Source organism: Mobula birostris, chromosome 5, assembly GCF_030028105.1.
Source record: "Mobula birostris isolate sMobBir1 chromosome 5, sMobBir1.hap1, whole genome shotgun sequence".
NCBI lineage: Eukaryota > Metazoa > Chordata > Chondrichthyes > Myliobatiformes > Myliobatidae > Mobula > Mobula birostris.
Window position 1 is genome coordinate 159,738,072 of NC_092374.1, and position 22,150 is coordinate 159,760,221.

The 22,150-nt window shown below is 40.5% G+C and overlaps 1 protein-coding gene across 3 annotated transcripts in view; it reads right to left on the reverse strand.

Moving 5' to 3' along the window:
- pibf1 (progesterone immunomodulatory binding factor 1) overlaps positions 1-22,150 on the reverse strand; it is a 168,527-nt gene that overhangs the window by 95,488 nt on the left and 50,889 nt on the right. For all 3 annotated transcript variants that reach the window (XM_072258795.1, XM_072258796.1, XM_072258798.1), the window contains exon 10: positions 11,472-11,570. In XM_072258795.1, the coding sequence (XP_072114896.1) occupies positions 11,472-11,570 (99 nt within the window). The remainder of the gene's footprint in view (positions 1-11,471; positions 11,571-22,150) is intronic.

Consider the following 22,150-nt stretch of genomic DNA (forward strand, 5'->3'; position numbering starts at 1 on the left):
AGCATAGCCTCAATGGCATGAGTCCTTGATGATGATCCTGCAACAGCGCTCCTTGTAAATGTGCTCAATGTTTTACCATGTGATGGACTGGGCTGTATTTTTTTGCAGGCTTTTATGTTCAAGGACATTGGTGTTTCTATACCAGGCCGTGATGCAACCAGTCAGTACACTGTCCACCATGCGTCTATAGATATTTGTCAAAATTTTAGACGACAGGTCGAATCTTCGCAAACTTCAAAGAAGTAGAGGCGCTGTCATGCCTTCTTTGTAATGGCACTTACGTGCTGGACCCATGACCTCTTCTCATTAATATTAGCCATGAGGAGGTACAAGAGCCTGAAGACGCACACTCAATGTTTTAAAACCTCTGCCATCAGATTTCTCAACAGTCCATGAACCCAAGAACATCACCTCACTCTCTTTTTGTAGTACTTATTTGTTTTTTTAATATATTTCTTATTGTAACTTGCAGCAATTTTTTATGTATTGTACTGCCACAGCTGCAATATAAAAAAATTCACAATTTATATCAGTGATAGTAAACCTGATTTTGATTCTGAATGCATGTCCATTGAAGCTGAAATATAAGAATGATAATGAAAATGTTGCCTCAACAGAGCAACAGATTTATGCATGGCTGAATGTTTGCTTGTTTTTCTTTGTGAATCATCTGATATTGGAGATGATTTTTGGGACATCTTGGCATGCTCAGATATCTGACATGTTGAAACATCTGAGGATCTAATTTATGAGTTGGCGAGGAATTGAGAAGAAAGTAATATATTTGGACTTCCTCCAGCAGATTGTTTATTATGCTAAATTCCAGCACGAACAATATTTTGTGTCCCTAAACAACATCTCTTGATGGGTCACAATATTTCTTTCAGCATTATGCTGTGTTTTGTGTTGTATTCAGTCTGCGCAATCTTGTGTCCTCTGTAGTGGACAACCCACTTTGCAGGGCACCAGCTTTCTGCAATCTGTCATTTTATTTTGTTCATCCTACTCCTACTCTGATCTCTCAGGTTTTAAAATCCTTCTACATTAGTTTAATGATGCCTCATGTAAGGTTAAGGAACAGCAAGGCATCTTCTGCCTGGGTGGCTGGCAGCCTTCAGGATTTAATACGGAGTTGAATAATTTCAGGTTACCACCCATTCCTTGTCTCTCCCTCCTCAGATGTGTCCGTACCTTTCCGTTTTAATATGATTTGTTTTTCTTTACTCTTATTAACTGCCAATTTTTAACTGCAATTTTTACCTTGACAATTATAATCTATGCTCTGTCACAGATAGTCCAATGTTTTCTCCACTCTTCACCCCTCCCCCCCATGATTAAGGACTTGTAACCTCAAGAATGATTATTCCTCTTCCTCCTGATGCTGCCTGACTCGAGTGCTTTCAGTGTTTTGTATCTTCAGCAACTTCAAAGTTTTGATTGAATATTTTTAAGCATTGGTCTGGTATTCTTCTTGGCAACAGCCACACGTACACCGACCACTTCCATCTCGATTTGCATATTACCCACATTTGCATATTACCCCTGGATTTCAATCTGTGGATCTGGATTAAAATACATCCTGGTCTCCCAGGCTCCCCTCTCTTCAATCCCCTCAGCCAATCACATGCAACACTGGAATGTGGTCCACTACAAAGGTGGAAATCTTTTCTGTTAATTGTACAGTTAAGTTCTAATAGATGTGCCAAATTATTGTGATCACATGCCAGTTCCTCATCAGAAACCTTTGTGCTACTACACTGTGAGTAATTAATTAAAAGCAGCAGTTCAAATGCTGCATCCCCAAAGGGTGAGATATTTTAAAAATTCTGGCTTTTATCTTTCATTTTGTTTTGACATCAGACCAAGCATAAATGTTGTCAATAATCATTATAGCACTGCAGCACTGTTTGGTTGGACTATAAAATATGATACATTGCTTACTCAAAACATGACTCATATAATAAATCAATGCAGGAATATACACAGGGATTTTCTTTCCAATACCCTGAACTACACTTTGACAAATCGATGTTACTCTAAAAGACACTGAGCTCCACTCTTCTTAGTCCAAACGCTCCCAACTTGGAACAGACATATTCAACCACGTTTGCCATTGATGCCCAGCTGGTTATTATTCTTTCTAGAATATCTCATACAAAATACTTCAAACAATAAATCAATTTTATAAATGACCCAATCAGAAGAACTGTCAGTTTGTAAAGAAGAATTTAGTAACACCTGATTAAGACTAGCTATACTTTACTTTAAAAGATTACAGAAATTTAGCTTTGAAGATCAAAGGTTGAGAAATCATTTTAGAAGATATTTACATAAAATTGCAATCTATAGCTTTTAAATACTGAGGAAGCAATGAGGTTAATATCAAAACTATTTAACCCTGAAGTAGCGATTCAGAAAAAGAAGACAAATCTTAAAATCTGATTTGGGCTATTCTGGAATGAAGTTAACAACATCTTTAACACAAAAGGAGGTAGTAGAATTTTGGCAATCTTTCCTACAAAAGAGCATGAATACCAAGTTACTTTGATGGAATGAGGGAGAATAAATGGAATTATTGAAAGATTAGTGTAAACAAGTGCATGGCCATCAGTATGGATTTGGTAGACCGAAGAGGTTTGTTCTATGCTTTTGACTTTGTGACTCACTCCTCACTTTTTGATTTATTCCTCCTTCTTGGGCCTTGGCCTGTTCCACCGATCACCTCCCATCTCTCACCACATTCCCCTTCCCCCATCCACCTTCTCCCCTCACCCCCACCTCGCCTGGCTTCACCCATCACCTGCCAGCTTGTACTCCTTCCACTCTCTCCACCTTACCCCTTCCTTTCCAGTCCTGATGAAGGGTCCCAGCCTGAAATGTTGACTGCTTATTCTTCTCTATAGATGCTACCTAACCTGCTGAGTCCCTCCAACATTTTGTGTGTTGCTCCAGATGTTTGTTTTTTTTTAACTCCTATACCTATTTCCTATACCTATCAGCACATTAACAGAGAAAATACTTTTCTTAAAATTGATGACTTCACCTATTCCTACTGACTTTTTTTTGGCTAAAATGTATTAAACTTGCTTCAGTCTACATCAAACTGTGGCTTGAAACTTTAACTAAAACTGTCTCTCTTTTCCCACAGTTACAGACTGCAGCCGCATTACAGATCTGTGGATATGCACCAATAAATTAGTGCCAAGTAGAGTGCATGCTCCAACTGTGGTAATTCCAGACTAATTTTCTAAGTTAATAGATTGCTCCAGTTCCAGGTACTCTCATTACGTGGAAGGTTATTGAATGCTTTCTTAAAGTCCTTATCAGATTTATCAACACCATTGGTTACCTCCTTAAAAATTTAACTTAGTTTATCAGACTGATAAGCTTCAAATGTTCTACAGGTTTCCCCCGCCATCCGAAGGTAGAGCGTTCCTATGAAACGGTTCGTATGCCAGAATGTCATAAAGCGAAGAAGCATTTACCATTAATTTATATGGGAAAAATTTGTGAGCATTCGCAGACCCAAAAATAGCCTGCCAAATCATGCCAAATAACACATAAAACCTAAAATAACAGTAACATATAGTAAAAGCAGGAATGATATGATGAATACACAGCCTATATAAAGTAGAAATACTTTTCCACAATCATTGCCGCACTGTTCTCCGTAGCGAAAATCTCGTGCAAGCACTGTCGGCAGAAGCACGGCGCAAGCGCCATCGGCAAAAACACTCTCTCCAGTAACCTGTAAGCTATGAAGCTGCCAAATCATACCAAATAACACCTAAAAGTACAAAGCCGATATAAAGTAGAAATAATGTATGTACAGTGTAGTATCACTTACCGGAATTGGGAAGACAGCGTCAAGCATACTGATGATGGTGTGTTAGGCTGAGTCGTCAGAGGTTGGGGTGGTGCAGTGGCCCCCAACCTCCGGGCAGCGAACCGATGCCGATCCGCGAAGTATGCAGTGGTACAGCGGTGGCTGGAACGCACTCACCACATCTTTAAGAAAAAAGCCAAAATAAATAAGCTAATTAACTAGGTGCCGTCTTGCACGTAAATGTCGGTCCAGATCAGAGGTGACACAATCGGCAATCGCCTCTGATCTGGGCTGACATTTACGTGCCGGGCAGCACCTAATTAATTAGCTTGTTCATTTCAGCTTTTTTTCTTAAAGATGTGCTGGGTGCCTCCCTTCTACTGCTGCATTCTCCACGAATCGGTATCTGTCTGCGGCCCGGGGGTTGGGGTGGTGGGACACTGGGGTGTCATCTCATTGTTGTCTCTTTCCATTAGGGCAGGCAGGTCATCTTCTTCTATCTCTGCCTGCCTCGATGTCGAAGGTCCAGGTTCGTCATCTGCTGTGGCTGATGTGGAAGGCTTGCTTGACTGCTTAGCCTCACGCATTTCTGGATCATACAGTTCTTTGTAAGCACTCAAACCGTCCTGCAAATATGCCCTAATCCGACATACCCTTTCAAAATTAAAGTCGTACTTTATCATTGCGGCGAAAATCTCACGCAGATGCTTCACGCTCAGTTCCTGGATGACTTCACTTTCGGTCCGTTCGCTACTGCATTCGGTTTTGATTGTTATCCTGTCCTCTTCCAATTGCTTCAGCTCTTCATCTATCAGTTCTTGGTCATGGGATGCCAGAACCTCTTCAATATCATCTTCGTCAACTTCCACAAGCCAAACTCACTTCGTCCTTACTTCGTTCACCATGATCGAAACGCTTAATCATGTCTAGTTTTACGCTAAGTGTAACACCCTTACGAGCTCTTTCAGGCTTTTCTGATAACTTAGAACTCATCTTGCTAACTGCTGTTCACAGGCACGTGTTTAAGCAATGCCGGCTAGAATGCTGTTCCGAATCCGGGGAGAGCGGCTGCTCGGGGCACGCGCTGCCTTTTATCGCGCGCTGATTTTTTTAGCGCGCTGCTTTTTTTCATCACAGTGAAAACACCTTCTGTTAACGAAAACAGGGAACTAATGTAGGTCTCTCCTAACAGTGAGGTTTCGTAAAGTGAACGTTCGAAACGCGGGGGACACTTATATTCTTAATAAGTGAAATAGTATATTTCCCTCAACTGACAAATATGTTAACTATAAAGTTTATTTCTCTCTCTCAGGTCTGAAATAATGGATTAATACTGGACGTTTTCCAATCAGGGGCACGTTTCCAGAATCAAGAGTGCTTAAGAACATCACAATTCCCTCTAGCACTTATTTTAATAACCCAGGGTGTAGAAATCACTAGGACTTAGTATTTAACTAGTATTAATAGCTTATTTATCATTGTGTTTATTTCTACACCACATACTTGATTCCGTTTTTGATTTATCGCTAGTTTTTCTGGTACCTTTGGCTAATAATCCATCTCCACCATTGAGAAGACAAATGAAAAATAGATGGTCATCAGCCTGCCTTTTCCTGATTCTATTGACACTATCAGCTGCATGTCACGGGGGGGGGGGGGGGGAAGAATCACATGTTATACTTAACTAATATTCTTTTTCTATATTATTTCTCCAGTACTGCATTTGAATCATTCACAAGCAGGAAAAAAGGAATACAGGAACAAAGTTTAAACCTGAGAAGCAATTTCATTCATTCACATATCGACATCAATCCAAACTTGCCATTCACCACCTTTCAATGGGTGATGTATAATATGTGAATTAGCTCAATGAAGCTGATCCGTTGGTATAAAATTGGCCATCGCTCAATATGGTGGCCAGATAAGAATACAGTACTGACTGTTTCACCTGAGGAATTCCGATATGTATAATATAAGTGGCTCGGAAGCAGCAGTGACTAGCTGAATGATCTTAAAGAAAGACAATCCTTTAAGTCCCTGTAATTTGATGACTTATATTGTGGATCTTATGCTTGTGAGGTTCGGTTGTGCATTACTAACACTGTTGGAAAGCATCCTGCTTTCCTCCCGAGCCCCACCGGTGGTTGTTATGGGAACTCTGCTTACCATCTGGATTGTATTTACATGTCTTGTGCTGGCACTATACAGATGGAGACTGGTCTGGCAATACTAAGGATGAGGATAGAGATGAGGATGCATGGAACCTCAGTGGTCTTATATACAAGCTGAAAAGGTCAGACCTACACACCAAAATTTATATCTCAGGAGTGGTTGACTACTGTGTATCACTGCAGCCTCAGAGGTACCTGCTTCTTGTTATTCACGGGAACTACCTCTCCCATCCCTCATGAATAACGAGGACATAGTGTAGATTAAAAAGATAACTGTATAAAAATTTCCATTTAAATTGTAACTCAATTATTCACAAATGCCTTAATTAATGATTAATGCAATGATAGGATCAGACATCTGGGAATGCAACTTTCTCATATTGTTGGTGACAGAGCTAAAAAAAAAAAGGGCTCCATACATATTCAAAGCATGTACACTGTGTGATTCTCTTAACCGTGAGATTTCTAATGATAGATAAAAGCCAACAGAATATTACAGCATTTTTTTTTTCTCCAATTGAACATTCAAAGTTAAAATTTAAACTCTGTGCTGCCATGTTAATGGTATAAAATTACTTTAAACAAGCAATTTCCCTTCCAATGCCAGACAACAGAATTATGTCATAATAACAAACTAATACTATTAGTATAGTCAACAGATACAAAGTCTAAAAGCAACATACAGTCCCAGAGTTTGAAAGAAACTTCATAGCATCAAGATACATCAAAAAGTGAATTGAATATGAAAGACCATCTCAGCAACAAATGGTGGAATTCAAGGAAAGGACTTCAATGATGGAAAAATCAATGAAGCTTTTGAGGTTTTTGATCCCACCATTCATGGGCAGTGTTTTATATACACCCTATCCTCGTTATATGCGGGGGTTACGTTCCTCGCAGTCAACAGATAGTATGGAAAACACATAATGTGAATAATTATTTAAATGGAGAAAATAGGGATGCGTTCTGGAGGGCTTCCTAAATATGTTTTATCTGTAATATATTCACATTTTCATACCAATACGACACAAAAGCAGTACCACAAGGCAACATTCATATCATATTTCATCAATTTAAGGTAATATTCAATGTAATAAATCATAGAAAGTTAACATACTAGGGTGTACAGTACTCACCAACAGTGGCAGGTGTGTTGGCTCCGGGAGATGAGTGGTTGTGCAGTGGTGTCGGGCAGCTTTACATGGATGAGGTGGATGGTTGTGGGTCGTCAAGATCATCAAGGGCAGCAAAGGGTGAAGGAAGACTCACAGAACTCTCAGAACTGCCGGCAGCAGGAGATAACACCGGTTTGAAGAAAGTGGTGAGGGTTGTTTGCTTGGCAGCATTTTGCTTCTCAGCATAAATTTGATTGTCGGGAAGAAGGATTGACTGCAGGGAACGACTGAAATGCTGACTCCGTTCTAAACTTCCAAAAAAGCCTGGTCTCATCTATATTAAACTCCTGCGTTGGTGTGATGCCTAACTCAGTTATCATAGCCCGCAACAGCAAAGGGTAGCATTCAGCAGCTTCGTGGTCAGCACTAGCTTGCTCACCATGCACAGCTAAGTTGTGAAGCCTGTGATGATTAACAAACTTAGAAAACCATCCCCTACTTGCATTAAAGCTACCAATATCACTTGAGACTTCCTCACTAGCCTCTGAACAAAGGCGACCGTAAATTTCCAAAGCTTTCACACGAAGATGATTGGAACTGAGTGTTGTTTTTTTCTTTGTTTCATGCTCACAAACTCAACATTTTCTCCATTTTTGTCATAATCGGTTTACGCACTTTGGTAACAATCTTTGAAGACATTTGTGATGAATCAATCACTGCACTTCTTATTTTCTCAGCATTTTTCTTTATGTTTCTGATCGTGGACTCACTCAGGCCAAAGTAGCGTCCTAGAGTTGTGTTACCTTCACCTGACACTGCCCTGTTTATAATTTCCAACTTTTTTTCAACTGTTAAAGCGGTTCTCTGCCTTTTGGCTGATGTCCCTGGACTTGACATAGGACGCTTAAGAGGCATAGTTAAATATTTCAAGCACAAAATCAGTGCATCATAGGTAATAACAACAAAAGTTTAAGAGTGCAAGATCGCACATCCACACGCTGCTAAAACCAGTGCGAGGCTGGCGGGAGTGAGACTGTGAGGCATGCGCATGTGATTTGTATTGGCGGGAAAGTGGAAACTTCTCCTTATATGCGTCCCAACAACCTCGCATAACTGTGAGTTTTGGACGCATATAAGGAGAAGTTGGTAGAAATAGGTTCGACGCATAACTGTGAATCTGCATTGTCTGAAGACACATATAACGAGGATAGGGTGTATGTGTGTTTTTATATATATATCTAGTATGCCAGTATCTTTATCACCATTTAGACTACATCTTCCTTCAAGAAGTAAGGTTTGGATTAAGAAACAAAACCACATGGTTTAGCGCATTTTTTTTAAACTCCTTTTTAAGCATCTTTTCCAAATGATCTCATACAGAGCTAGGACAGGAGCAGGCTGTCACCAATTGATGCATAGAGCTTCACAGTTAGAATCAGCTTTCTTCTTGATAGCAGAACACATCAGTAAAGATACTTGTCTATGCTGGTGTACATGTCAGTGCATTAAAGAACAATGATATGGTGAATCTTGGTAAATTTTATATGACTGATTGTCATGTGATCAGGAACCATGTGATCAATTGAATAGTATTCAATGAGGATGAAGAGAGAGTGATACAAACATCAGTAATGGAAGGGAAGCTGTCTTGGTCAGTCAGCCTCAAAGAAGTACTTCTGGCTCAAACAGACTACCTGTGGATTGATCACACATAGTAAATATAGGCCTCATTGGGGATCTGTGAGCGAGACAAAGTCATTCTTAATAGTGACAGATTTTGTAGGTGTAACACACAAAAGAACAAAGTTATCTGCCTTAGTGCAAATCGCGGAGTTAACTCCTGTGAGAGATAAAGTCATTGGAACGACACTGCCGAGAATACATTGACCATTCTTAACATTTAACAAACAAACTTACTGAGTTCCAATGATTCTTCTATACAGTCTGCAAAGATTACCTGCTGCTTGCCACATTAACCCTTCATCCCACTCTGATCTCTGCTAGTGATCTCCTAAACTGTTCCAGTCAAACTGAATGTTAGGTTGATGAACAAACACCTGTCTTGGCTCATTGTGACTCTAGGAACACAGTATCTACCTGTAACATTTGAAACTTTAACTGAGGCTCTCTCTCCCCACAGATACTGACTGATCTGCTGGGCATTTCTAACATTTTCCTTTATTAGTTTCAGGTTTCAGCAACATCTCCAAGCTGCATTTCAGTTTAAACACATTGCTTTGTTGTTTTGCTTTCTTGTTACCCACCAGCCATAGTGGATGTGTCTCAATTTTAATATTTTATAAGAGTGGATAAGTAAAAGGATGGGAGGGCTATGGTTCAGGTGTGTTGATGAGAACAGGCAGAATAACAGTTCAGCACAGATTAAATAGGCCGAACTGTGCTGTGGTGCTCTATGACTCTACTGTCTCCATTGATCCCATTAATCTCTGGGTCTGTGAACATGGAGAACCGTGGACTCATGTTTCAGAAATGTGCCCATTATCATTTCCCTTCTTAACTCTCATCCCACAACTCTCTTTTCGCAACTTAAAGATAACTTGCTTTCTCAAGTGCAGAGTTCTGACAAAGGCTTTCAACCTAAAAACACTGTTTTCTACTTTTGCAACTGCTGGCTGACCCATTGAGTGTTTGTAGTATTATCTGTTTTACTTTTGGTCTGTACAGCTCATCATTGCATGACTCATTGCTGCATCGGAACAGTACAATGGCTCCTTAGATTCCCTGCATAGGCGGAGCGAAGTTAAGATGGCGATAAATAGCGACTCCTTTGCTGGCATCTTCAGAAAGAGCTCCATTTCCATCTTTAATATCTTTATTTTTCCCTTTCAGGGTTCTTTTGAAGACCCTGACTTGGAGTTACACGCTGACTTCAGTTCTTTGTGGAAATGGGACCCGTTCTCAGGGCTTCAGGACTGGCCGTTGTTCGGTACGCCAAGGGTTCGGTCTGAGAGTCCAGTTCAGATCTGGAAGTCTAAGATCTTGGGGCTTTGGAAATGGGCAGATCGAGGGTTGCTGTCACGGCAGGAGACCCGTATGTCATCGGGGGAGTCGGAAAATCTACTGCTATGTGTCCAAAGACCCAGATCTTGGTGATCTTTGGAAACAGAGCTCGGAAAAAGCCACGTATCGGACTTATAACATAGTAAACCGGCAAGTTGTTTGTTCTGTCTCCCTGCTTGCTGGGAAAATGGAGACACCTCCCTCTCCCTTATTAGGGAGGGAGGGAACCTTTGGTATGTCGAATGCCAGGTGAAACGTGAAGCCTTTGGGGTAACTGCAAGTCTGTGTCTTCGCTATTGTTTTGCTCACGCTTGAGTGCTTGGTGGCGGTGCTGGTACTTGTTTTTTTTTGCCGGTGGAGGGAGGGGGGATTGTTGCTCACTGCCGCTTACACGGGGGAGGGGAGATCTGAGGGGGGGACTTTGGGGTTCTTACATTTAACTGTCGTTCATTCTTTGGGGCACTCCTCTGTTTTTGTGGATGTTTGCGAAGAAAAAGCATTTCAGGATGTATATTGTATACATTTCCCTGACATTAAATTGAACCTTTGAACCCTGCTATCTGGGAATTAATGTGGTATTGGTATACCATGCATTCCACAGCTGCCTTAACAGTACATCATAATCTAACATGAATACTTTTGTCTTCCAGGAAGTACCTAATTTCTGGTGGACGTTCAAGTGGGTATTGTTTCTAGATAAAAGTTTATTTTATATGCAACAAAATTGGAAATCATGGTGCCTATGGTGGGGTGGGGGGGGGTCCAGAACTAGAGGGCACAGCCTCAAAACTGAGGGGTGACCTTTTAGAACAGAGGGAAGGACTTATTTTAAGCCAGAGAGTAGTAAATCTGTGCAATGCTGTGCCACAGACTGTGTATATTTAAGGTGGAAGTTGATCGTTTCCTGATCAGTCAGGGCATCAAAGGCGAGAAGGCAGGCGTATGGGGTTGAATGGGATCCTGGATCAGCCATGTTGGAATGGCAGAGCACACTTGATGGGCTGAATGGCCTAATTCTGCTCCTATATCTTATGGTCTTGATATCCTGACCCATAACAATGATCATTATTCTTAGTAATAGCTTATAGCTACTGTATGTTCACATGCAAAGTGTAAATTATCACTAGAATTACACCTGGTACAAAATGGAAAAAAATGTCTTCAGCATAACATTCCAAAAATCACCTGGACTGAAGTTATTTCAATAGTGGAAACCATGAAAGTCACTACCTATTACCATTTAGACCTATTGTCTAAATGTTTTTCTATTTTTAACTAACAGGGAACAGAGGAATGCTAAATTTTCTGTATATTCAATTTGCAAAGTATAAAACTTACTGTTCTAGAAGCTGGTCATATTTTGCTTGGGCATCCTTTTCTGCTTCAGTTGCTCTTTCCTTTTCTGCAATTGCATTGTCCCTTGCTTCTCTTAAATTTCTAAATCAGAAGAATTCAAGCAGTGAGAACAAAACTCCAAATGGAAATATATTTTCTTGAAAGCTTATTCATATCTTTTAACTATCATACATTAGGAAATTCAAATATAAGTAATATTTGTCCCCATAAAATATTGGCAGAGATGCATATTAGAATAAGCTGTACAATTGAAATTGGTTTATTATTGCCATGTGTACCAAGATAGAGTAAAAGCCTGTCTTGCATACTATTCATACAAATCAAGTCATTACACAGTGCTTTGAAGCATAATAACAATAACAATGCAGAATAAATTGAAACAGGTAAGGAGAAAGTTGGACAATATCTAGTAACATGAGGAAACGAACTGAAGCAGCAGAGATGTGGTTTTTGAGGAGGATGCAAAGAATATCATGGACGAAATGAATATCTAACAAGGATGTCATGAACAGAGCAAACACAAAAAGAGAAATAATGTATGAGATCATGAAAAGGCAACATAACTTCATTGGACATGTGATTAGGAAAGAGGAGTTAGAATACACGGTAATTATGGGAAAGATTGAAGGGAAGAAAGAAAGAGGAAGATAAAGACAAATGATGATGGAGATAGCAGCCAGAGAACTGGAAATGAATACCAATGAATTGATCCACTTGACCTGAAACAGGAGTGTATGGGCCATGGCAGTCAAAGCTCAAACTGGGCACGGCACCTGATGATGATGATGATGACGGAGAAAGTGCAGTGCAGGTAAACAAAGTACAAGATCATAATAAGGTAGACTGCGAAGTCAAGAGTCCATCTTATTGTACTAAGGAACTATTCAATAGTCCCAACAGTGGGATAGAAGCTGTCAATGAGCCTGGTGGTATGCGCCTTTTAGGATTTTGTATTTTGCGTCCAATGGGACGGGTGAGAAGAGAGCTTGTTCAGGATGGATGTGGTCTTTGATTGTGTTGACTGAGTTAGTGAGAAGTGTAGGTAGAGTCCACAGAGGGGAGGCAGCTTTCTGTGATGTGCTGAGCTGCACCCACAACTCTCTACAGTTTGTTGTGGATCTGGACTGAGCACTTCTATATCAAGACATGATGCATCCAGATGGAATGCTTTCTATGGTGCATCATTAACATTTAGCAAAGGTTGACAGGAATGTGCCAAATTTCCTTCGCCTCTTGAAGAAACACAAGCATTGGTAAATTTTCCTGACAATGGCATCTACAGTATGTGGCTGGACCAGAACAAGCTATCGGTGATGTTCACTCCTAGGAACTTGAAGCTTTCTAATCCATGAGCCTCATCAGCAATGAACTTGTTTGAAAGTAATCACCTAACCCCACAAATTTTAATTTCCTGGTGGATAAGAATGAGATTCTAGGTTGTGAAGTGATATGAAATTAATTTTAAAATGCTTTAATTTTTTTAAAGAACTTGTTCAACCTAGCTTAGTCAGCTGAGTTCCACACCTACATTCAATGTAACAGTCAGTAAAGGAATGGTCCGCAACTGAATGACTTGAGTCAGGGACCGCTAACAGAACAGATAGCCGCTTAACTCTCAAGACAGAAAGCAGAAAACTGGAAAAAAGCACCCATTCACATTAACCGAAAGTCAAACGTGGAATCCCACAAGGATCTGTGCTGACTGTTGTCACCAGCAATTTAAATAAATAGTCTTGGTCGTAAAATCAAAACACAATTTGCAAATTTGCCAACTGCAATATTTGAGGGGATAACCATTACTGAGTTGAATGCACAAATCACACGGAAACATTAATTCTGCAGCATTGGAATAAAAATGTCAAATGAAGTACAACAAAGTTACATTTTAGTAAGTAATAACAGCATCATAAATGAATTTTAAGTGGGCAACGGAACAACTGGATCACTGAACACAGAAGCTACTGTAAATAGAGAAATAGATTAATGAGATCGTTAAAGAGGCAGTGAGGTTTATTGCAAGCAAGAGATGAAAGCAAAAGGTGAAAAAGAGCTAATGTGTGCTCATCTTGTATTCCTTAGCATTTAGAGAAATGAAAAAAAGTTACAAAATTGTTACAGGGCTTGACAGGCTTGATGCAGGTATAGTAGATATTTCCCTAAATTCAGGAGTTCAGAACCAAGGGTTAAATAAGGGACACATCATTTAGGACTAAGGTACAGAGAAATTTCTTCACACAATCCTAGTGGGTTATAGAAGCTCAGTCACTAAGTTCAAACAAAAAAGAGATCAATTAGATTTTTCGATATTAAGAAAAATCATGGGCTATCAGGACAATATTAGAAAACGATTATAATATTGGAGATCAGCCACGATCTTGTTGACTGGTGGAACAGGCTCAAATGGCGAAATTATCTACTTCACTCCTACTTCTGAAAATTCTTTATATAATTTGTTTTCAGCAGTAGACAATGCAAAAGTAAACAGGATGCCTTTTTTTACTCCTGACAACAAAGTTGTTAAATTAATGAAATTTTTGATGGTAGGGACAAAGGAAGTACTGTATTTCCACAAGTATGCAAAATTGGAGGATGAAGAATATTTGATGGCTCTGGGCCTGTATTCACTGGAATTCAGAAGAATGAGGTGTGACCTCATTGAAACATTTTGAACGGTGAAAGGCTTTGATAAAGTGGATGTGGATAGGATGTTTCCTATGGTCAGAGATGCTAAGACCAGAGGTCACGGCCTCAGAATAGAAGGGTATCCTTTCAGAATGGAGATGAGGAGGAATTTCTTTAGCCTGAGAGTGGTGAATCTGTGGAATTCTTTGCCACAGGCAGCTGTGGAGGCCAAGTCTTTATGTATATTTAAGGCAGAGGGTGACAGATTCTTGATTGGTCAGGGAATGAATGGATAAGGGAAGAGGGCAAGAGATTGGAGGTGAGAGGAAAATTGGATCAGCCATGATGAAATGGCAGAGCAGACAATGGGCCAAATGGCATAATTCTAATTCTACATCGTATAGACTTATATTACCATAAAATATATACATACTATACTATAAAATAACATACAAATGGCATAATTCTGCCCCTATATCTTATAGTCTTATATTACTATAAAATGATATTAAGGAAATGAAATTTCACAACAATTTACCCTGAGAATGAGATTGTATACAAGAAATGACAGAGGTGGATAACATATAGGCTCTCAAGGGGGTGGTTCAACAAACCTACAAGGAATCAGGGAAGTGTGTACCATGTTAAGCAAGTCATTTGTGGAAAGACAAGTACCGGTAAGAACGAGTTGAATTAAATGGTTTTCGATTGTGCTGCACTTTTCCATGGAATTCAATGCAAGAAATGATACAATGATTTGGAAACAACATCTGTTCAATTTATTTTTAAAAAGAAAATTGAAATTGCTCGCTCTTTCTACTTCTGATCCCTCCATAAGGAGTGGTGTGTGTTCATAGGAACACTATATGGGAAGCAATATTATTATTATTCATCTTGTTCTTGACTGCAAGCAGCAGAATAACAAACTAAAGTAATGCTCTGACACATCAAATCAGACAAAACATTGAGATTACTATCATCACGCCTTGGAACTTATTTCCATGGAAGCAGAACATTTACATAAAAGGTAAAACCTAGCACTGAAGCATAAAAAATCATAAACCGTGTTCATTAAGAATTGTATGGTAACATATTAGAACTGAAGCAATATTCTAAAGAAATCCACAACATGAAAGGTATATCAACACATGATAAGCATCAGAGAAAATGATTCATATGTGATGAATGTTGAATGTACAGAGCAGTAGCTGCAAACATAAGTACATTATTGTAGCATGCAAATATATATTTGTAGAATTTTAATCTGAGGAGTTATACTATTATCGTTCCTGTTGTGACATGTTGGTCCATGGCCTCCTCTTGCCAAGATACGGCCACCATCAGCGTGGAGAAGTAACACCTTATATTCCATCTAGCCAGCCTCCAACCTGACGGCATGAATATCGATTTCTCCTTCTGGTAAAAAAAATCAACCACCCCTGCCCCATTCCCCACCGACCTTTTACCTCTTCTCACCTACCTATCACTTCCCCCAGGGTCAATGTTCCCTCTAATTTTTTGTAGTCAGTGTGTGCAAAAATCTTATGTTGTGCAATTTTTTTTCCTGTGACAAAAGTATGTGTGTGCTGAATGCGCACATGGGACAGTTTATGTAGGTTTACAAAATATTTGACATAAAACTGCACAGAATAACGACAAAATAACATACATATTTAAGTCACTCAGTTATTTTTTCTCTCTCCTGTCTTTGGCATTTACCCATTCTTTGTAAACTCTATCTAGACATAAGGCATTAACTTGTTCATCGTCAAATGTGAAGTCACAATCTGCAATTGTGGAGAAATCAAAAGCTGACCATTCTTGTACCTCATCTTCAGGAAACCTTTCTTCTAAATGAACACAAAGACTATTTATAAAAGTCAACAGTGAACTTGTATCTACTGTGACGTTTTCTTCACGTTGTTGGCTTAGCAAAACTTTAACTTTGTCACTCCACGAAACATCATCTCCCAGATACTGCTTTCTTATCTTGTTAATTTTGCCTCGCGCAAAATGAAGTGAATCAATTGGTGTCAGGCCACTCTTTTGTAGAATCTTGCACAGTGCAGCCAGTTCATCAAAGATATCACCTAAAACCTGTAAAGCTACTTTGTATGTGATGTTTATCAATTTCTCGTGACAGTATTTAACCACAGGGTCATTTGACTGATCTTTTCCAATAAAAACTTAGTAAGCTATCTACAGGATTTGAAACAGATCTTTGTAAACTTTACGATATGAACACTGCCCACCAAAGATGGCTGCCATCGTGATGCAGCTGTACAAACCGGAACAGGACAGGCGAGGTGACATAAATTAGTGACGTGCATTGTGGTATTTGAAAAACCAACTAACTAGTTAACAGAAACATTTAGCTAAAAGATTATTTTCAATAAGTATAATTATTAATGACTACATTATTTTAGATCAGGGGTCCACAACTTTTTGTGCACTGCAGACCGGCCAACGGGCGGTGGGGGGTTCAAATTCAGCGGTGTGTGACAGGGAATGAGGAAAGGTGCAGCTGACTCATATTGTTTTATATCGCCAAATCATATAGTTTCCATGTGGCCCAGTAGCACATGCCCGCGGCCTGGTGGTTGGGAACCCCTGTTTTAGGTAACTAACCTTTTGTGCGCACATTAATTTCCTTTGTGCGCTGGTTGAAAAACATGTGCATGCACACACGCGCACAGCTTAGAGGGAACATAGCCCAGGGTCCCCTCCTTCCATGGTCCACTCTCCTCTCCTATCAGATTCCTTCTTCTTCTTGACTTTTCCCACCCTCCTAACTTCCCCTGTCACCTTCCAGCTATCTTCCTTCTACACCCACCCTCCCCCCACCACCACTTTTTAATTCTGATGTCTTTCCCCGTCCTTTTCAGTCCTAACGAAGGGACTCGGCACAAAATTTCGACCATCTATTCATGTCTATAGATGCTGCCTGACCTGCTGAGTTCCTCCAGCATTTTGTGTGTGTTGCTTTGGATTTCCAGCATCTGCAGACTTTCTCATGTTTATGATACGGATAAATATTGCCAACATCAAAAAATACTATTGTCCTTGTGCAATTGCCATAAATGATATTTAGAGAGTGCTAACAGGATTAAAAATAGAGTAGTTTTACAATATTTATTCTGAAACAATTCTAAGGAAACAAATAGACATAAAGGTCTATGGTAAAATATGAATAAAAACATTTACATATAGAAAGCAAATTGAAACAACATGAAATGGAGAATGTTAAAAGATGCAGAAAGACAAAGCAAAGGAAGTGGTTTCAATTTGTATCAAGTCTCCAACATTAATTTAAATTTGATTGGATTAGAATTCATGTTTCTAAAGTTAAGTGCATATTGTCAGAGAGGTTTGGTAGTTAAAATATTACAGTATTAAACATTCAGTTAAACCTGAATGATATTGACTGAACCTCTCCTGCTGCGTTGAGATAGCATCTGGTGGGCAATTACTGAAACATTCTCTTGCCAAGATCCTGGTACAGTGCAGCATATGCAAGTGCACACAAATCAACAGCAACATATTTAACTACGCATGAGGACACTGGAACTTACTCTCCAGTTTTACTCTATAAATCCTTCATAACGTTGAGCACTGTGAATATCAATATCCAGGAAAACTAATGGATGTTCAAAAAAATCGCAGATACCTGTTTTCAGAAATGAGATTAGGGTTTTAAAAAGATGCAGAAACCAAAATATATGGTGGAAGAAAATTTGGGCATATGATTGCTTTTGCTCAGACCCATTTCGGCCACCAAGCAAAAGCATTCAGTTTCTGCTGGATATCCCAGAAATCAATCAACATACTAGCCACAAGATCAATTTCTACAACTAAAGTCGACACTAAGTCATAAGCGCAGCCTTGCTATAGATGGCAGCATCCTCTTCCAATTTCCAAGGGCGTGGTTTGATGGTTAGCACTGAAGATGGTACTAATTTTTGACTTTATATGAAAATCAATAGCTATAAAAAGAACCAGTGGTAACATTCAGAGGGGGTAAAATAGAAAATTATTCTTTGGTTGCCGAACAGAGGTTTATTCTCAACCATTTATGCCAGACCTCCCAAGGGAGGAGACCTTGAGAAAAAAGGAGAAGCTATTCAGAGGGATGATGAAAAGCTTTATCTGGCAAACAACAGAAAATCTGAAGATGCTGGAAATCCGAGCAACACACACACACACAAAATGCCGGAAGAACGCAGCAGGCCAGGCAGCATCAATGGAAAAAAAGCAGTCGACATTTCAGACCAAAACCCTTCGGCAGGAAACCCTTTGGCAAGCGTATCAGGTGTATACTTGTTTTAAGGAAATTCTTTAAGTAGTCAAGTGAGGTGGAAATGTGAATGTGTATTGGGTGGGTATTATATAATGTTGAATTGACTTTATTTCTTATATCCTTCACATACACGAGTAAAAATGTTTGTACATTCAGAGACGTAACATAATGTGCAAATTATCGTAATTTGTAATAAATAGTATGCACAACAGGACAGTCAATATAGCTTAGAAATAAACAAAGTAGGATACTTTGTCACATGGTGTGAGCAGAATTATCTGCAGCTTAATGTGAAAAAGACTAAGGAGCTGGTGGTAGACCTGAGGAAAGCTAAGGTACCCGTGATCCCTGTTTTCATCCAGGGGGTCAGTGTGGACATGGTGGAGGATTACAAATACCTGGGGATATGTATTGACAATAAACTGGACTGGTCAAAGAACACTGAGGCTGTCTACAAGAAGGGTCAGAGACGTCTCTATTTCCTGAGGAGAGTGAGGTCCTTTAACATCTGCCAGACGATGCTGAGGATGTTCTACGAGTCTGTGGTGGCCAGTGCTATCATGCTTGCTGTTGTGGGCTGGGGCAGCAGGCTGAGGGTAGCAGACACCAACCAAATCGACAAACTTATTCGTAAGGCCAGTGATGTTGTGGGGATGGAACTGGACTCTCTGACGGTGGTGTCTGAAAAGAGGATGCTGTCTAAGTTGCATGCCATCCTGGTCAATGTCTCCCATCCACTACATAATGTACTGGGTGGGCACAGGAATACATTCAGCCAGAGACTCATTCCTCCAAGATGCAGCACAGAGTGTCATAGGAAGTCATTCCTGCCTGTGGCCATCAAACTTTACAACTCCTCCCTTGGAGGGTCAGACACCCCGAGCCAATAGGCTGGTCCTGGACTTATTTCATAATTTACATATTACTATTTAACTATTTATGGTTCTATTACTATTTATTATTTATGGTGCAACTGTAACAAAAACCAATTTCCCCCTGGGATCAATAAAGTATGACTATGACTATTAGAAATGCCATTGTGTCAGCGTAAATTAATCAGTCTGATGGCCTTGTGGAAGCTGTCCCAGAGCCTGTTGGTCCTGGATTTTATTGTGGTACCGTTTCATGGATGGTAGCAGCTGGAACAGTTTGTGGTTGGGGTGACTCAGGTCCCCAATGATCCTTCGGGCTTTTTTTAAGCACTTGTCATTGTAAATGTCCTGAATAGTGGGAAGTTCACAGCCACAGATGCGCTGGGCCGTCTGCACCACTCTCTGCAGAGTCCTGCGATTGAGGGAAGTACAGTTCCCAGTGAAGCAGTGATGCAGCCAGTCAGGATGCTCTCAAATGTACCCCTGTAGATTTGGGGACTCATGCTGAACTTCAACCGTCTGAGGTGAAAGAGGCGCTGTGGTGCTTATTTCACCACACATTTGGTATGTACAGACCAGCAGGATGTGTATACTGAGGAACTTAAAGCTGTTCACACTCTCAACTCCAGATCCTTTGATGTTAACCGGGGTGAGCCTGTTTCTATTCCTCCTGTTATCCACAACCAGCTCCTTCATTTTTGCGACATCGAGGGAGAGGCTGTTTTCTTTATAGCACTGGGTCAGGGTGATGACTTCTTCTCTGTAGGTAACCTCGTTATTATTTGAGATAAGGCCAAACAATGTAGCATTATCTGCAAATTTAATTAGCAGATTGGAGCTGTGTGTCAACACAGTTATGGGTATACAGTGAGTAAAGGAGGGGCTTAGGACACAGACCTGGGGGGCTCCTGTGTTGAGGGTCAGAGGGGCAGAGGTGAGGGAGCCCATTCTTACCACCTGCCAGCGATCTGACAGGAAGTCCAGGATCTAGCTGCACAAGGCAGGGTGAAGGCCGAGGTCGCTGAGCTTCTTGTCAAGCCCAAAGGGAATTATGGTGTTGAATGCTGAACTGTAGTCCAAGAACAGCATTCTCATATAAGCACCCCTCTTCTCCAGGTGTGCAAGGACAGTGTGTAGAGCTGTGGTTATTGTCAATCAGTTGTGTCGGTAGGTAAATTGTAGTGAGTCCAGTATGGGTGGTAACATGCTGCAGATGTAGTCCTTGACCTGCATCTCAAAGCATTTGTTTATTATTGAGGTGAGTGTGGCAGGATGCCGGTCACTCAGACATGTTACCTTGGTTTGTTTAGGTACAGGGACAATGGTGGATGTTTTTGAAGCAGGAGAGCACTCTATACTGGGAGGGGGAGATCAAAAATGTCTGTAAACATACCTGCCAATTGTGCCGCGCACATCTGAGTACCTACCCTGGGATGTCGTCTGGTCCCACAGCCTTGCGGCTGTCCACTCATTGGAAGCACCTGCATACTTCAGCCTCAGAGATGACCGAGGTGCAGGTTGCATTGGCAACTCTCCTCAGGGGCTCAGTGTTGGCAACATCGAACCAAGTGTAAAAAGGATTTAGCTGATCTGGGAGAGAGGCAGCAATGTTGGCAGCACCGTTGCGTTTAGCTTGAAGTCTGCAATAGTGTACAAACTTTGCCATAAACTGCATGTGTTGATGGTGGAGAGTTGCATCTGGACCTTGTGCCTGTATTGTCGTTTTGCTGCCTTGATGACTTGTGCAAATTGTAGCTGCATTCCTTGAGTTCCTGGTGGTCACCAGCGGCAAAAGCTCTGTCTCGTGCGTTAAGTGCAGCGCACGGAATTGTTGATCCAGGGTTTCTGGTTTGGATAGACCCTGACCGAAAGGAGAAAAGGATGCATTGGTGCTAAAACAGAGGATAAAAGCAGATGGAGCTGAAAAAGTTTAAAAATAAAAAGGCGATTGACAAATCTAAGTTTAAGATTGGGAAAATTAGAAGCCAATATATGACAATAGGAACGAGCTTGCAGGTGAAAAGACAGGGAACCACTGACATTTAGCTTAGGAGAATGATGGTGCCTAATGGCGACTCCTTTGCTTACAACTTCAGAAACAGCTCTATTTCTATCTTTAATATCTCTAATGTTCCCTTTCAGGGCTCTTTTGAAGACCCTGACCTGGAGTTACACGCTGACTTCGGTTCTTTACAGGAATGGGACCCGCTCTTGGGGTCTCACAAATAGCTGCTATTCAATATGCCAAGGCCATGGCCTAGAAGATTAGCATCTCTTCAGGGTTCCGGGATTTCGTGGTTCTGGAAGCAGGCAGACTGCAGGTCGGTGCAGCCACAGGAAATTGATGTGTCGTGGGAGACAGAAGATTGAAAGCAGCAAAATGTATACATTTCTCTGACATCAAAATGTACCTTTGAAACTTTCGAAACATTTACACTATGCCTTATGGATGCCTCTAATCATTTCACAGACAATGAAATGCTCTTGCAAATGGATATGCTGTAATACATGACATGTAGCAGCCAACATGCATATAACAAAGTCATAGATTTGCTCAGCACAGAAACACACCCATCAACCCACCACGTCTATGCCGACTTGTTCACCCATGTACAAGAAATGCATTTGCCTGCATTAGGATTATCATCTTCTATCTCCTGCCTGTTTAAGCAGCTATCAGATATTTTGAGAAGGGTATGTCAAAACACTTCATAAACACTGTGCATGTATCTGAATGCATCACTTCTTCTGACCCCTGACAGTATGTTCGATATCAACCACTCAGCGTAAAAAAGCTTACCACTCAGATCCCTTTAAAACTCCTTCATCTCATTTTAAACCGTTTCCCTTTTGTTTCTGATAGCCCCACC